The sequence below is a fragment of the Rhinolophus sinicus genome, linkage group LG10 (assembly GCF_036562045.2).
Source record: "Rhinolophus sinicus isolate RSC01 linkage group LG10, ASM3656204v1, whole genome shotgun sequence".
NCBI lineage: Eukaryota > Metazoa > Chordata > Mammalia > Chiroptera > Rhinolophidae > Rhinolophus > Rhinolophus sinicus.
This window is the reverse complement of record NC_133759.1, coordinates 68,291,749-68,303,964: the sequence shown is the minus strand read 5'-3', so window position 1 is coordinate 68,303,964 and position 12,216 is coordinate 68,291,749. Positions and strand designations below refer to the sequence as shown.

Genomic DNA, 12,216 nt, shown 5'->3' with positions numbered 1-12,216 from the left:
CAGAGACATTCAACTTCCAACAATGGGAACAAGGTGACTCAAACTTATCTTCCTGCTAAAGACAAGTACAAATGCAGGATGGAATATAAAAAGTGCTTTGTTGAAAGTATAGAATGTTAGCCTGTATACAGTTACCTGATTAATCACAGGGAAGATAGTGCAGTGCAGAGAGGGAAACGTGCTTTTCAATAAATGGTGCTCAGTCAATTGAATAACAATATGGAAAAAAGTAACCTTGACCCCTACCTCACACCATATATAAAATCAATTACAAACCCAAATGGGAAAGTTAAAAAAAAAAGTTTAAAAGAAAACATAGGAGAACATCTTTGTAACCTTGGGGTAGGCAAATATTTCTTAAACAGGCCAAAGAAAAATGAAAGAAAAATATAATAATGTGGACTGTACTAAGAACATCTATTCATAAAAAGACATCACCATGAACCTGAAATGGCAACCCACACAGGAGGAGGTGATATAGCTCCAAAAAATATACGAAGCTATAATATAAAAAGAATGCTACAAATTAATAGGAAAAAGACAGCTAACCCAATAGAAAAGTTGGCCATAAAATGGAAAGCCACTTCACAAAAGAAAATATGGAAATAGCCAATAAATATATGGAAAGGTGTTCAATATGATTAGTCATCAAGGAAATGTGGTCAGAATCAGTGCCCTGAAGAGGGGAGGACAACTGGAAGAGAGCATGATGGGAATTTCCAAGGAGCTGGTGATTGGTGAAATTTTGTTATATTTTGGCTAATGACCTATATACATTTTTGTATGTATAGTACACTTCCATAAAATGATTTTTAAGTGTCAAATAACTAACTATAGAATGAGGAATTAGCAGTCCCAAGTCTAGAAGAAAGCAGGATTCTGAGCCTGGTATCTGGGGTACCTTTTGTCCAGAGGTCATTTGCCAATGTGGAAGAAAATGCATATGCTGAGCTTCACTTCTGGCGGCCTTACAGAGCTAAGAAGCCCACCAAGGGTGGTCTCTCTAGGAAATCACTCCTCAGTTTAGGCTGGGACCCTAAGGAGCAAAGGAAAACCAGAAGTAGACCAACCCTTGTACACATATGCAGGCTAGAAAAATCTCAAGACTTGAGAATGGATTAACATGATCCCAAATGCTGGTATCCACACACACCTGGAAAAAGCATACAAATCCTCTTTGGAGTAAGATAACTTATGCTAGGCTGATAATTGTTTCTACAAATAACTTTTCAAACACAAAGCAAAGGTAACCTGTCACATGAGCTGAGGACACAACGAATGAGTGGTAATCAGCAAAAACAACAAAAACAAGACTCCAAATACTGGAATGATTAGAAACAGATTATCAGAAAAAAAATATGCTCACTTACATTCACAAAGTTAAAATGCAAGTTTGAACATTTCAGCAGGGAACTGGAAATTAGAAAAATAATAGATTCAGGAAAGAATTACATAGAAACTGTAGAACTGAAGAATGAATGGGGATTTCCAGTTAAAGATGACAAAGCAAAAACAAGCGTTTCCCTTCTGCACCCTCCTAGACACCAACTAAAATGACACTGAATGAATTTTAAAACAAATAGATTCTTGAGAACATGGAAAATAGAAGAGGTGACAATGTAAAAAAAATTTGAAAGCTAAAGAGCAGATAGACAAATACTCAGTGTCTTAGTAGACCCAAGAAAGCTGAGTTATAAGCCAGTAGAAGAGAAATCTGAGAATCAACCCAGGAATTACTAATATCAGGTATCTTGAGAATCAGAGATAAATATGAGGCTGAAAACAGGAAGATTGGTTGAAAAGTCAATTTTTAAAAGCCCTTTTTAACATACCAGCTCTTTTGTCCAACTCCTTGCATCCAGGCAACACCCCTCATTTCCCAGAAGTTTGCAGACTTATTCTCTAAAAAGTGTAAAACGGGTGTCTGGACTGCGAGGCCCCAGCACAGCTTAGGGTAAGGCCATCCAAGTGAAAATAGTCTATCTACGTATGCATTTCTCTTCCTAATCTCCTAATGCTGCAGTGAAGCTTCATCATCCTCAAGGCAAAATGGAAGTTTATCCCCCTGGAAATCCAATGAACCCAAGAGAAAAGACTTAAAGATACTGACCAGAGAGTTTTCCAATGAAACAATGCAGCCAGGTCCCTCTGGGGCAAGGATCCAAGTTGACTCCAGGCACAGGAGCTTCCAACAAGATTTTTAGTGCCCCACTTTTAAATATAAGTGGACACCCAAAGACCACTCAACACCCAAGGAAGCCTCCAGCAACCACAAAGACCAAACCAAAGAGATGAGATCCACACTGAATGGGAAAGAGACATTGGAAAAAGAGATGAAAATGTCAAAAAACAAACACTATCCCCAGAGAGATAAGAGAACACACATGAAATTGGAACAGGATGTTAATTTAAGAGAACATTCGGAGAAAATGGGTGGGGTGGGGTGGAAGAGCTCTTAGAAATTAAAAATAGGACAGTAGAAGCAAAACTCTCAGCAGAAAGGTTGGAATAGTTGAGACACCTTTCCACAAAGTAGAGGAAAAAAAGACAAAGAGAAGGAAAATAGGAAAGAATGGAAAATATGGAGGTTCTGTCCAAGAGAGACAGTGATAAACATGAAGAGGAGGAAGTTGGCACAGAAATAAGGCAGGAAGGTTCCAGGAGTGATGATCACAGGTTTCAGACCACACAGGCCCAGGAAGTGACTGACACAAGAAAAGGAGACCCACATCAAGCAGACAGCACAGACATGCTCTCCAAACTTCCCAGGAGAAGGTCAGGTTCACACAACGTATCAGGAGTCAAAATGGCATCAGAGTTTCCAAGAACAACATGAATGCCAGAATAGAAAGCAATGAGCAATGCTTTCAGAATTCTGTGAGGGAAAATGTTTAGCCAAGAATTTTATACCCAGCTAAACCATCTTGTCAACTTTTCAAATAAAAGAGATTTGTTTCCAGACATGCACATTTCATAAAATTTACCAGAAGGCCTCTCAAAAAGATGTCTCCAAGATGAAACAGATAGGACACTTGGTGTGTTTGAATGTCTTGAAGAAGTTATTTAGACAATTAAGGGAGAGCTTGAGACTGAATCCATGATACATATATTTAAACAGCAACAACAAAACGTTTTGTAGGAAAGGAAAAGCAATGATAACATCACATGGCTCAACTGAGTATGACACGTAACAGTCCCAACACCATCAGCACTAAATATTGATTTCACTGGAAACATGCTCTAGCTCTTAGGGTAGGAAGAGGGTTGAGAAAGTGTGCATCGGAGTGATGGGGTGGTGAGAGGTCCATAGACAATGCCAAACACTGAGAAATCAAGGAGCAGCACCCAAGCATTCTATTAGAGGTTGGTGAGAGGCACACAACACTGCCTTGGGTGGTCAGGAAAGTGCTATGTGAGAGTGGGAGCAGAACTCCAGTTTTTCTTAACAAGCCTTAGGAAACATTGGGCTCTTTGAAGTAGGTGCATGTATGTATCTTTGATAAAGTAAAACAACAAGAGGCTGAGGAGGCAGAGGTGGGAAGTGGCTGCTCCTCTTTGGCAAAGCTTGGCCACAGAAGAGAAGAGAATGGAGATTAGACAGAAATGGACTGGGTGTTGGGGGCAACTCACAGATGCTGAAGGAAAGGGCCAATATAAAATGGAAGAGTTGAAGAAACAGCAGGGAAAAGGGGACAGGGTGGAGGCAGGGTTTGGATGCTGAGCCCACCTGTAGCCTTAGCCCAGCACCATCCAATAGGAGTGTAATGGGAGCCACGTATATGTTATAAATTTTCTAGTAGTCACATTTAAAAACAGTTGACATTCATTTTAATACTAAATTTTATTTAAACCACTGTATTCAACATGTTGTCATTTCAATAATGCAATCAATATGAAAATCATGCATGAGATACTTTATGTCCTCTTCTTATATGAAGTTTGGGGCCTTAACTGTGACCCAGTGTGTGGTTTGTACTCTTGGCACTTCTCAGTTTGGATCAGCCACATGTCAGGGGCTTGCTGATGATGCTGCCCACCATAGCATACACGGAAGCCTTAGGTCTGATTAACTCACCCCACCCCCACCCCTTCCCCCAAAAAGAGAAGGGGAGAAGGGAAGAGAACCTGTGGTTCCCTGCTGCCCACAGGGAGAAGCACATACATCCTTGACCAGGCCCTGCCTACTGTCTGCCCTGAGGCCCCCAAGTCCCCCACAGCTTTGTCCCCTGAACTGCCTCCCTCCTCTTCTTCCCACTCCCCTGCAGTCCAAGCACCCAAATTCCTGGGCCCTGAAGGTGCCCGACCCAAGCCACCCCCATTACCCACACTCAGGTAGCCCTCAGCCTTGACACCAATCCAAATACACCTCCTCTGGGCCTCAGTCTTGGATTGTCCAGGTGAGAATGACCGCCTTCCTCCTGCATGTCTGCACTTACATCATCATAGGTTATAGCCAGGCTTTCCTTCACTCTGTCATAGATAGAGAAGACTTAGACCCAGCGAGAAGAGAGCAGGGTGGCTCCCAGACCCTGCCCCCAGGGATCTCGGGTCGGCTGGGGAGGCACACGGAAGGGGATGGCACTGCGGCCCCACGGAGAGGGCACCTGCTCCGCCTGGGAGTCTGGGGCGCTTTGTGGAGCAGGCAGGTGGGCTGGGTTTGGCAGGCGAACCTGAGAGCTGGGACTGCGGGCAAGGAGCACCAGGAGATGGCCCTGCACAGACGCACCTCTGCCTGCGCTCCTACAGGCCATCGCCAGCCACATGCACCTCAAGTGCAAGTGCCACGGGCTGTCGGGCAGCTGCGAGGTGAAGACCTGCTGGTGGTCGCAGCCGGACTTCCGGGCCATCGGTGACCTCCTCAAGGACAAGTACGACAGCGCCTCGGAGATGGTAGTGGAGAAGCACCGCGAGTCGCGCGGCTGGGTGGAGACGCTGCGGCCACGCTACACCTACTTCAAGGTGCCCACAGAGCGCGACCTGGTTTACTACGAAGCCTCGCCCAACTTCTGCGAGCCCAACCCCGAGACCGGCTCCTTTGGCACGCGAGACCGCACCTGTAACGTGAGCTCGCCGGGCATCGATGGCTGCGACCTGCTGTGCTGCGGCCGCGGCCACAACGCGCGCGCGGAGCGGCGCCGGGAGAAGTGTCACTGCGTCTTCCACTGGTGCTGCTACGTGAGCTGCCAGGAGTGCGCGCGCGTCTACGACGTGCACACCTGCAAGTAGCGGCGCGCTGGGCGCTGGGGCTGGGGTCCTCCCTCGGTGGGGCGGGGCTCCGGGGGGACCCGGCGGCTCAAGGATGGGGGGGCCTCTCTGGGGGTGGGGCTCCCAAGCTGGGGATTCAGCCACCTCCTCCAACCGAGCTCACCTGTAAGGTTCCGTCCACCCCCGTTCTGTGTAGAGTAGTTCTTCTGGCACAACAGCCGCGAAGACCCCGTGGGGTGGCATCCTATCCCCTAACCCCTTCCTCTGAAGCCTGGGGACCGCCCTCCAAGTCTGGCGTTCTGGAAAAGTTCAGGTGCCCGGAGACCTGTGGCACCCGGTCCCCCCAGCCTGGCATCTGCCAGCGCTCTGGACCAGGAACCCTACAGAGAAAGCCTACGTCCTGCACAGCCCCAGGAACCAGCTGGGCCTGGGGGAGGCAGGGTCCTGGTGGCGGGAGGGGAGAAGGCTGGGCCCTGAGACCTGGCTCTGCCCTGGCTGCCAAGGAATGGACATCAGACGCCCAGGTACTCTTCCCAATGAGTGATCCTGCTGTTGGCCAGGCCCACTCTCAGCCTGGTCAACTGTGCCCTCTACTTTGTGGCTGACAGAACATCCCACTGTGGGGCCCTCCCGCCTATCTTCCTTAGGTCTCTCACCTACACCCATCCCATCCACGTGAGAGGGGCACAACCTCCTTTCCTCCAGGCCCAGCCCTGCCCTGCCTCCCTCTTGGCCTCCGTACGTCCCCCACCTCCTTCCACAGCCGAGACCCCAAGTCTGCCCAGGGCCACTGGCCTGCACCACCCCAGCTCCATCATCCTGCGGTAGAGGCTCATTTGGGGTGGAGTTGGGTTGTGTGAGAGGTTTTGGTGGGAGGAGCCACGCTCATGCTGAAGACATTAGACCCGAGGCCCCCAGAGGGGTGGTCTTCCCTCCCAGCCCTCATGGTTAGGACAGATACCTGGGTCCTCCTGCTACAGCCAGACCTGCCACACTGGACACCGTCATGGAGCATCTCACTGGCACTCAGCCCTCACCTTCTGACTCATCCACTTGGCCCAGGAAGGACCGGCCGCTGGACCCCTCCGCCAGGGCCCACACCAGCTTAGCCTCTGCCACTGTGAAATGTCTCCAGCCCCAGCCCCCAAGGGCCCACCTTCCAGGCAGGGGAAGGAGACAGGCGAGGCAGGGATGACCTGCATACCCGGCAGGACTCGATCTTCCTCTGCCTTGAATTTTACGTTTTGGGTTTTAATATTATTTCCAATGCTGCTATATCCACCATACACTGGAGCTAGACAAACAGATGTGTTGTTGTTTTTTTCTTTTTCTTTCTATGAAAGAAATTATTTTAGTTATAGCTTGTGAATTTCAAACACTGGGGAAGTAAAAGACAAAAAAAAAAAAAAAAAAAAGCAGAAACAACCAAACGCTATGGATTGTGCTGGATTTCTTGGTGGGTTGGCAAGGAATGGGGGTTGGATCGGTGGTGGCTTCTGGTGTGGGTGACACCCATGGGCCTTGGGAAAAGGCTGTTGGTGTGTCACTTGGAGATTGCTGGGGCCTCCAGAGACCAGAATTCCAGAAGAAGTAAAAGGGATGGCCACACCAAAGAAAGGACACAGCCAGTGGTGCCGAGGTCTGGAACTTGGGACTAGACCCAGGCAGAAGGCTCCCGTGGGGATGCAGAGAAGGGGGAGGAGGCCTGCCTGCTGCAGGGCCTGTGCGATGTAGTGAGCAGGGCACCATCACAGCCCCAGTGGGCAGAGCCCCCACAAAAGTCAGTGGTGCAGCAGGATGTCCACTAAGTTAGCCGCAAGCCACTTCTACAAACATCCATGGCGTGCTTCACTCAGCAGACCTTCCTCTGATGGCTACAGGGCCGTGCCCTCTGCGTTTGGTGATGTGGCCCTTGTGTGGGGGCCCCTGTATGAGCTCCCACAGAGCGCTCTGGGAGCCCAGTCTGTCCAGGAGGCAAGACACACTCCCCCAACCAGAGGCTCACTGGACAAGACCTGGAAGTTGCCCATATTCACCCTCACTGCAGAGCAGTTCTGGGTGGGGCTTCTGGAAACATAGACTGCAAAAGCTGGGGTCCTGAATCTTTCCGAAGGCCACACCTTTGCTTCTCGAAGCTGGATGCATGGTCCCTGCACCGCTCTCTGCCCTTGCACGGCCCCCACCATCACCTCTGAGCCCTGCCCTGATATCCAGCCTCAAAGGAAAGGAGAGGAGGTTGGACAGGCTGGGACAGATGGAGGGTGAGGGGCATGATGGGGAAGTGGAGAGCAGAAGGCCCAGCCCCCACCCTCTTAAAGCTCAGACCCAGCACAGTCATGCTGTGTGGGCCATTTTCTGGAAGGGCTGTGCAGTCAGGAGCAGAGTAGGCGGGTCCTGGGTGGGGGTATGCAGATACCGAGTGAGGGGTTCCTGGACAGGGGTTTGCAGATGCAGGACAGTCAGGCATATCCACTCCTGACCAATCCCTGTGCTGGGAGAAAGCTGGGGGAGGATGTAGAGAGCTGTCTGGTAAGTGGAGGGTGCACCCATTGGCGTGAAGGAGGTAAAGAAGCCTGGTGGTGGGTGGTCATGGCTTGTCCATCAACACAGGATCTGAGGAGCACCCCCATTCCCACCCCTCCATTCCTTACCAGTCACACAGTCCTGACTGGAAGCTCCAAGCCACTGAAGACAGAACTGGACAGGACTCCGTGGGGCGAAGACACAGTACAGACCCAGGGTTCCAGATTCCCAGCATCCCTCCCCTCACACCCCAAATCCTGCGCCAGCAGCCCAGCCCTTGTGGGCTGGCACCCTTACATCCTGCCCCAAGCCCATGTCCTGCCCCAAGCCCATGACCTCAGTGGCTCAGGGCTGCTGTTCCCCACCAGGCCCACTGCTCCAGGGCCTTAGCTGACCATCAGAGATTCCCAACTGGGGCCCCAAGGAGCCAGCAGGGGCCAGATGGGCTGTGGGCAGATGCTCTATAAGGAAGGAAGTGATTAAGTGCCTCGGGCAGTGGCCGAGGCTGGAGCACAGGTGGCAATATCACCCACTGGGGTGAGTCACCAGCTGGGGAAACCTTGGCTCCCGCAGCCTGGAGGGCTCTCCTGGGCAACAGAGCCCATCAGACACTGCAAAGAGGTCAGGCTCTGGAGGGGGAGGTGACAGGTGCTCCTTTGAGCTGCTCGTGGGCGTGCCCATGGTGAAGACAGCACAGACGTGCAGCACCTGAGTCAGGGGCCGGGCAGGAGCCACCCTAATTGGCACCTGCTGGAAACCAGGGGCCAGGGGCTCTACAGATGAAAGGGCCAGAGAGCCTGGCTGGGCAGGGGCGGGGTTGGCCTGTGATGGGAGACAAGATGGAGCCACCCTGGGGGTCCATGCAGAGGTGGGTTCTGCCTGTCTGGGCCCCCACACCTCTGAGTCACATAATGCAAACCCCCAGCATCCAGGTTCTCTCTGGCAGGGACCCAGAGAGGGGACAGCACTTGCCTGAGGCCACACAGAGTGTCAGGGACCCACTCTGGCCTCTTGGTGCTGGGTCCTGAGACCCCGCTGCGGGCAAAGGAACAGGGCCACTGTGGAGATGGTCTCAGCTCTTCAGAGGTGAGGCACCAGGCCGGTGATGACCTAAGTGGGGGGCATGCCCCCATCCCTGCCACCATGGCTCCAGGGGGAGAGAGGCAGAACTCCACCAGAAGAGATCAAGGATGGGGTGCTCAGGCCCATGGGGCCACAGTACAGGCCTCAAGGGGGCTGGGAAGAGCCTGGGTGAATGAGGAGGTGAAACCCTCAACTCTGCTGGCTGGAAGCAAGCCCCGCCCCTCTCCCAGCCTCAGTTTCCCTCCAGTGCAAGAGGAAGGGGAATGAAGGGGATCTTCCCAGGACCTCTCTACTCCTGCCTTTTGTTGATGTGGGATGTTCCATCAGGAGCCCCCTCTGGAGCCCGCTGACTTCCCCCCACCAGGCACCTGCCAAGATCTACAAGTCCTTGTGAGCCCTGGCCTAGCCCCCAGCCCACCACGCCCCTTATCCCCCACTCAGAGGGAGGGCAGAGCCAGGCACCCTGGCCGCCTCAGAAGCCACCTCTCCGGGGAGTTTACAGCCCCTCCTGCCCGCCCTTGGAGGGAGGAAATGGGCCTGGTGGGCCTGTTCGCAGGTAGTTGAGACAGGAGAGGAATAACCATATTAAAGGCCTCCCCCACCAGGGCCCCCTTCGCCCTGCCCCTGCAAATCTCACACTCCCATAGCAGCAGCTTTGAAGTCCCGCAGGGGTGTGGCTGGCCCCTCTTCTGGCCCCGACTTTCTGGGTCTAGGAGCCTCAGTTTCCTCCCTTCAGGGACACTCTGAGCCCCCTCCACCTCCTCCAGGGGCTGGGAACTCAGGGCTGCAGACAGAGGACTAAGGACCCTACCCCCAGTTCCTGTCCCAAATGGTGAACGCCTCCATCCCCCAAAGCAGAGCCTGGCTGAGTAAGCATCAAGAGCCTACTGTCCTGGACTTTGCCCCTGCCCCCGGGTCTGGTCTGGGGGACACAGACCATCCTAGTGTCCGGCCTAATGGCCTAGGGTGACCGCACTCCCTCAGACCCCTACAGCATTCTCCCCAGCAAAGCTCCCCACCACAACCCTTGGCTCTCCTGTCTGCCATCCATTTCCCTGTTGGAACCCCGTCTCCCTTCATGAAACCCTCTGGTTGAGACACCCAAGGACAGGGCATTCTGAGGTCTCGGCCTGGTGGTCAGCAGCTTCCTCTCCAGCAGCCCCTTGGCCTCCTGGCCAGAGCAAGAACTAGACACCTGACCCACCCACACTGCCCTCCAGCACTGCATAGCTGGGCGCTGCCTGGAGTCCAGCCTCAGTCTGGATGGTACATGACCTCCCAGGGTGACATCAAAGGCTGAGGGAAACAGGATGGCATCCCTCCTGTCCCACTGGGTGGGGGGGCTGCCAGCCCTCCTGTTCATAGGCACCAGCAGGTAAACTGAAGCCTGCTGGATGAGGCCACTCTTCTGGGTGTGAGTTCACGAAGGTGAGGCCACCCGTTTCCTCCCTCCCTGTCCCACCATAAAGTGGGGGAATGGGGAGCAGCTAATAGATGACAGTCCCACCTGCCCCATGCCTCACCCCACCAGGTGACCTTGATTGATCCTGGAAAGTTGGGCAATGGCCCCTTTGCCACCTACTGGGTCGCCTGGGAGGGCTTCCAGGAGGCGGTGAGCACGGGGCATAGTTTCTATGGCTCCAACATCTTCAATCTGGGCCACTTAGGCCTCCTATACTTCTGAGAGTCTGTCCCTGTGGATGCCAGGACCAGGCAGGGTGCCCAGGGCACCAGGGAAGCCCTGGGGAGGGCCCCAGCCTGGGAGCCGCCACCGCCCAACCTGGCAGCTGGGACAAGAGCTAGTCAGAAGGTGCTAATTGATATTTAGCTCCAGGCTGGCTCCTTGTTCCCCTCTCCCTCTCCCTCTCCCTCTCCCTCTCCCTCTCCCTCTCCCTCTCCCTCTCCCTCTCCCTCTCCCTCTCCCTCTCCCTCTCCCTCTCCCTCTCCCTCTCCCTCTCCCTCTTCCTCTCCCTCTCTCTTTTTTATTTGAGTCCTTGGAGTGCACAGTAAACAGTCATTTGGCTCTTGGGCCCTGCAAATTGGTGTTTATGGTGTGAGGACCAGGACTCGTCCACCCAAATACGGCTGGATGGGAGGAAGGCGTTGGGCTGGCAGGGACAGTATACACCTTCCCGCCCATGGAGGCCTGGCTCTGGGGTGGGGGCGCTTCCTCCACTCTGAGGTGAGGGGCCAGCTGGCTCGCTGGGCTGGCATTGGCCAGAATCCTGCTGGCAGGGAACTTGTGTGGTTGGAAGTGGCATTCCAGTTAATCCAGAGGGCTTCTAGGAAGAGGTGAGGCTTCCGTGGCAGAGAAGCCCCTCCAAAGGGAGCTGGAAAGGCTCACCAGTGCCCTCTGCCCCCCCCCCTCCCGGCCCAAAGGTGCTCTGCATCCAATCACAACCCGTCACCTCCTTCGACTGGCTCCAAATACCGATGGCAGATGGCAGAAGCCTCTGCAGACACCCCTCCCCACCCCAGCGGCCATCTGCAAAACTGAAGACAGGAATGCAGGGAGGCCAGGGGCCTTAATGCAAGAGGGTGAATGGTGGAATTCCAGGCCCAGGCAGACAGCAGTCGGGAGAAAGGGACTTCCCCACCTGTCTGCCCCTCTCCTGAGCCTGACAACAGGCCTGTGGAGAGCCAGGCAGGCCCGTGCAGAATGTCTGGCGGCCCTTCAGCTCCCTCCGCTGCCTACAGCCCACTGGGTTCACCCTCTCCATCTCCACCCCAGTCTGCCAGCCCGCAGCACACAGACAGGCAAGGCCAGGAGTCCAGGGCAAGGCTGTTTGGAAGGAGCCCGTGGACCACACGTGCTCCTTCCTGAGGGCGTTTTCCGTATCCAGGTCTGGGCCAGAACCTCAGGAACTGAGAACACGGTAGCACAGCCCCGAGCCAGGCCCTCCTCTACTCAGGAAACTACCATGGCTCCTCAGTGCGCACAGGATAGAGTTGGACTGCTTCAGTCTGCCCCCTCATAAGCCCAGAGGTCCCACTCCGGGCTGAAGGGGGCCTCTATGCATTGATGGAGAAAGAACTCTGGCCAGGGTGTAACTCTTGCCCAAGGTAACTGGCCTTGCCTGACCTCACACCTTCCAGTCCCACTTGCAGTGCAAGTAGGGACACTGCAGGTGGCGATGGTGCAGGTGAGGACATTGAAAATGGAGACAATGCAGGTGGAAATGCTTCAGGTAAGGATGTTGTAGGTGAGGTTGTGCAGGTGAGAGAGGATACTGCAGGTGAGGATGATATGGGTGGGAAGTCTACAGGTAAGGAAGGACACAACAGGTGGGGACAATATAAGGAAGCATACTACAGTTGGGGGTCGCAAAAAGCACAGGTGGGAGGACTCAGGCAGGGACACACTCACAGATGGCTTAGACCCACTCCCTGCCCATCCCTGTCACA

General features: G+C 53.5%; 1 protein-coding gene across 2 annotated transcripts in view; it reads left to right on the top strand.

The window, feature by feature from the left end:
- The window catches only part of WNT3A (Wnt family member 3A), a 42,438-nt gene extending 35,686 nt beyond the window's left edge, over nt 1–6,752 (top strand). The window contains exon 6 of one of the 2 annotated variants that reach the window (XM_074312159.1): nt 4,747–6,752. In XM_074312159.1, the coding sequence (XP_074168260.1) occupies nt 4,747–5,226 (480 nt within the window). In that variant the 3' untranslated portion in view covers nt 5,227–6,752. The remainder of the gene's footprint in view (nt 1–4,746) is intronic. The other variant, XM_019729792.2, reaches the window with a different exon arrangement.
- The last annotated feature ends 5,464 nt before the right edge of the window (nt 6,753–12,216 follow it).